We start from the raw sequence: 5,000 nt of genomic DNA, 5'->3' as shown, positions 1-5,000 counted from the left end.
ATTCCCCGCATTCTGGTTTCTCTTTGTATGCCAAGCTTCCAGGAAAAGTCTCTTGTGATGATCAACTGCCTTGTCAACTATAGTGGCGTGGTCAAAGTCCATATTATGGCCAAATTGGTTCGCGTGTCGCGCAATTTCAGAATTGCTGTTGCAAACAAAGACAGCTCTTCTATATCCACGAAGCCTTGTGGTAAGTGCTTTATCCGTTTGGCCATAATATGCGAAATCGCAATCAAGGCAGTTTACTTTGTATACTATACATCAGTCGTTTCTCTGCATCTTTGCAAAATCGGTTGATTATCCTCTGGCAGCTTATTCCCAGGGTGATTACCCTCTTTGTGCTTGTGATGTCAACTATTCGCACGCAAATCCTATTGGCCTGTACTCGTTTTCTGCGGCATAAGTTGGCAAATCCTAAAGAGCTTGCGCCTTTCTTCACTGAGGCCAAGGCGTGACATACAAGAATCAAGGAAGGGCCTACTCTACCAATCCAAGATCTCTCATGACCACAAAGATCAGAATCTTTAAATTGACTTTACCTTTAGTAGAGAACCAACAAACTCAACCCACATATGACGCCGAACCTGGGAATCAAAACAGGGTCACATTGGTGGGACGTGAGTGCTCTCACCACTGCACCATCCCTGCATCCCACATCCAGTGGAACAATTGCAGCTAAAATCTCTAGGAACGTTACTTTCCAGCTCATGCTTCCTTTGTGGCCCTACATTAGATTTCAAAGAATGCATTGCTTTGTTGGTTGATCCTTTGGGTATTAAGAATCCAAGGATGCATCATCATCATCATCATCATCATCACCAATGCAACCAGACCTGATTTTTCAGGGGTCCTTTCATATGTTGTTGTTAAGCAACCACGAGTGCATTACACCTTAAACCCCTCATTTGGAAATTTGTAGGCACATGACTTTGCAGATCCCGCAGACCAGGTACCCAAGAGTTCCAAAAGCTCAGTGAGTAGATCATCTCAAGGGTGTTACAGAGGTTGTAGGTTAAAATCATGCCAACTGAGGACTTCAGTTGTCCTTTCAATCATCACCAAGCAACTACCGTTAAGACTCGCAGATAAGCCGCACCTTTTTTCCAAAAATTTGCGATCAAAATCGTAGGTGCGGCTTATCTGCGAGACCATTTGGGAAAGGTGCTGTGAATTTTGGTGTTCAGTCTTCCATCGTCCGATATTATGCCTGGTTACACAGCTTCGCACAGTGCATGCAAGAAAACAACAAATTTACGCGCAAAATTATATGGAAAAACTGCCTTGAATGGAGAAATACCTGTGAACAAATATCAGAATAATATCAATCATATGTCATACGTGGTGGACAAGATGTTTATTCTACTAAAGAGCTAAAATTACGGGTTAGACTTCAAAGTATTTTTCGATCCATTGTTGGCGAGTTTGCCTTGGATGAAGACAGAACACTTCATGGTCTCGACTTTGGATTTCTTTCGATTTTTTTTTCATGAAAAACTTTTTTTCCAAAATTTGAGTTGCTAAACTCGGGGTGCGGCTTATCTGCGAGTGCGGCTTATCTGCGAGTCTTTACGGTAGTTTCCTATCCTTCCCATGGGTGCACTACGACATCCCTAACCCTAACCCTAAACCTGTGACACCTACAGTACCGGTCAAGGGATTGCAGCATTACACGCGCGTAAAGCGCGTATACCACACACACATTACACGCAGTGTCCACGCACCTTACATGCAAACCCGCGAAAATGCGTGTAATTACACGCGTGTAATTTTGACTCGGTAGACGTGATACTGCGTGTAATTTTACACGCAGTCGTTCAACTGGAACTCATTAAGTGTGTGTAGTGAGAACAGAATATTAAAAGTGCGTGTAATGAAAACAAAACATTTACCTTGTGTAACATTTCTCGCAGTGGACTGCATTGTGATATAGTTTAATCTTTCGCCCTCTTGCTTTTGGTCGTAATACTAGTTGCATTTATTAAGTGCCTGCCCTAAGTTTCACTCTTTGAAGCTTAGGGTTAATAAACGATTTAAGCCATACAGATTGAAATTTCAACTTCGTAAATTGATTATTGTTCATGCTTGCAATGATAAGAACTAAAACTACCCTACATGTAGATTAATTAAAGACAACATTTACGTACATGTAACCCATTGCATAAAAAAACAATGTTGCTCACCTCTTTTGTTTGAGATTCTCCTAAAACAAATCTTGACAGAATAACTGTAAATACTGGCATTGTTGCCTGCAAGGTTTAAATAAAATTATTATGAAAGTTATCAAAACTACATGCAGGTATTTGATTGAACTTTACAAGAAAAAAAAAGGGGAAACTGTCTAATGCCCAACAGGTCTTTGACAGGAATGAAAAGCAGGGTCTGACTCAGAATAATGACCTGTAAAGCAATATTGTTAAGAGTTGCCAAAAAATGGACAAAAAGGATTTTACCATGAGGAGAGGAGGTACATTGTGTACTTGTGCAATTTAGTTATAAGTGCATGACCTATTTAAATTGTACAAAACTCAAAAACCTCACTGGAAAAATCTTTAAAGCATTCTATCCACGAATTACCAGCGCAGTAAAGATGACAAGACTAAAAATGTAAATGTGCTAACAGTTTATAATGCTTGGAAAATATGAAGATGTAAATGGACTGAGTTCATAACATGAGATCAATCATTGCATTTTGTCATCATGCCAAATGAAGCATAAGAGAATTACAGTAAATACTCTACATTTCCTTTAAGTGCCCATCACCTCAACAAACGTTTCCACACAATGTATTCTCTGAAATTGTCTCAAATATATCATGTACAGTAGTTTTTGGAATCTTTTTATTGAAAATTCACTTTTTTATTCACTTTGAAAGACCGTAAAAGTGGTCAAACTTTGATCAATAACCGGGCAGTGGAGGGGAATGTGTTTGATCGCGGGTTGACATCACAGATTTATTTGCATGGCCGTTTTCAAAGAACTATTGTATCACGGTGCAAAGCAGGCTGTGACGTCAACCCGCTATCAAACCCACTCTCCTTCATCATTTGGTTATGGATCAAATTACTTTTCCTGTCTTTCAAAGCCAGTAAAAGAGTGAATTTGCAATCTAAAGGTTCTACATGTATAAACAACACAACGTATTTGAGACGATTTTGGAGAACAAACAAAGCGCAAAAGTTTGTTGAGGTGATAGGCACTCTAAATATTTGAGCCAGAAGATTGTGAGAAATAAATGAAAGATATTATGCATCGCCAAATGGGAACTCAGAAAAAACCTGAGCCCCAGATGGGATTTGAACTCACAACCCTCCGTGATCTAGTATGAATGCTCTAAGCACTGAGCTACTGCAGACTCAGTGGTGAGCAAGGGTGAAAATTAATGTGGGTATTATTACGACTGCATCACGCAGTCACATAGTCTAATTTTTAACCAACCAACCATGCAGATACATGTATGCCTTAATGTGACTATGTGATGCAGTTAGCGAGGTATTATTGCCGATATGCCTTAATGTAACTGCGCAATGCAGTTAAGAGTCATATGTGGTTAAAAATTAGACTACGTGGTCGTGGGATGCAGTCATAGTCCATACCCACATTTTAGCCTTGCTCACCACATAGTATCCAGTAGCTCAGTGGTTAGAGCATCCACACTAGATCACAGAGGGTCGTGGGTTCAAATCCGATCTGGGGCTCGGATTTTTCCAAGTTCCCAGATGATGCTTAATATCTTTCATGTATTTCTCACATTACTCTCTTGGGTGGTTGGTTGGTTGCATCTGTGATATGCCTTAATGTGACCATGTGATGTAGATAGTGAGGCATTTGTTACCTCCGATGTGCCTTAATGAGACTGTACGATGGAGTTAAGAGTCGTATATGGTTAAAAATTAGACTATGTGACTGCACGATGCAGTCGTAGTCTATACCCACATTTTACCCTTGCTCACCACAGAGTCTCCCGTAGCCCAGTGGTTAGAGGGTCATGGGATAAAATACCATCTGGGGCTTGGGTTTTTTCCAAGTTCCCATTTGACGATGCATAATATCTTTCATGTAACCAGAAATTTTGTGAACCACAATATCGAGCAAGTTCTGAAATGGCAGAAGTTAAGCTTATTGTCTAAACTTGATTTTACTCATCAACTGAGGGCATCCTGAGGTGAATGGGGTTAATGAGAAATAAATATGGCATACTCGCAAGGATTTTAGTTGAACCAGGGAAAAAAAATGATTATTTTAGGTGTCCAGCCTCTTATTCTCTAATCCCATTTACCTATATAAAAATGTAACCTTTTACAAGATTCGACATTACATAATAATGCAATCTTACCTTCACTTGATTGCCATGTCCAAGAAAAACAAATTAACATGAAAAAAAGAGGGGGAAAATTAGTCAGAGCTGGATGGGACCAACTGCCTTGGAAAAGAAAACGGTAACAGTTCAGTAAGGAACAGTTTTTAGGGGAAAATTAAAATTATGCCAAAACTATTGAAGCATTTAGCATTTTGTTGGGCATAAGTTGTGGAAGATTATTTAACAGAGGCAGAGACCTGACACAAAAAAAAGGCTGTAAGGGGATCAGGTTTTTGGCTTACTCAAAATATGGCTTCACAGTTGAAAAGTACATGTAGCTAGATGGTACAGGATTGAGGAATTACTTAGAGATCACGTTTAAAGGATTAATGGAGCAGTTTGAATTAATCCACATCCTTTTAGATAGGGCCCAATATCCTTGTAATTGACTAATAATATTATGGCAAACAGCTACTAAAGCTGAATCTAATTATGGTCTGTTGCTGCCCAACTATAGGAATCAGAAAACAAGTAGCAATGAGACTCTGAATTCAGAAGACAAAAAGGGACAGGGTGGCAAGGTGGCCATCTAATTAAACTTTGCGAGTCACACTGGTTGAGCATTCATTATCTAACAAAGTTGATTTTGTCATAAATTTATTGCATGTATGCAGCACTAAGAGAGAAAATCATTTCCATTTTC

The 5,000-nt window shown here is 39.4% G+C and overlaps 2 protein-coding genes across 2 annotated transcripts in view; one reads left to right on the top strand and one right to left on the bottom strand.

Annotated features, from left to right (window-relative positions):
• LOC137973508 (solute carrier family 35 member E1-like) overlaps positions 1-5,000 on the bottom strand; it is a 13,405-nt gene that overhangs the window by 6,096 nt on the left and 2,309 nt on the right. The window contains exons 2-3 of the mRNA XM_068820339.1: positions 4,334-4,338; positions 2,181-2,246 (exon numbers count right to left, since the gene is read on the bottom strand). Of these exons, the coding sequence (XP_068676440.1) occupies positions 2,181-2,246; positions 4,334-4,338 (71 nt within the window). The remainder of the gene's footprint in view (positions 1-2,180; positions 2,247-4,333; positions 4,339-5,000) is intronic.
• The window catches only part of LOC137973507 (uncharacterized), a 24,505-nt gene that overhangs the window by 17,608 nt on the left and 1,897 nt on the right, over positions 1-5,000 (top strand). The gene's annotated exons all lie outside the window — the stretch shown is intronic.

Source organism: Montipora foliosa, chromosome 10 (assembly GCF_036669935.1).
Source record: "Montipora foliosa isolate CH-2021 chromosome 10, ASM3666993v2, whole genome shotgun sequence".
Lineage (NCBI taxonomy): Eukaryota > Metazoa > Cnidaria > Anthozoa > Scleractinia > Acroporidae > Montipora > Montipora foliosa.
This window is presented reverse-complemented; position numbering and strand designations above follow the sequence as displayed.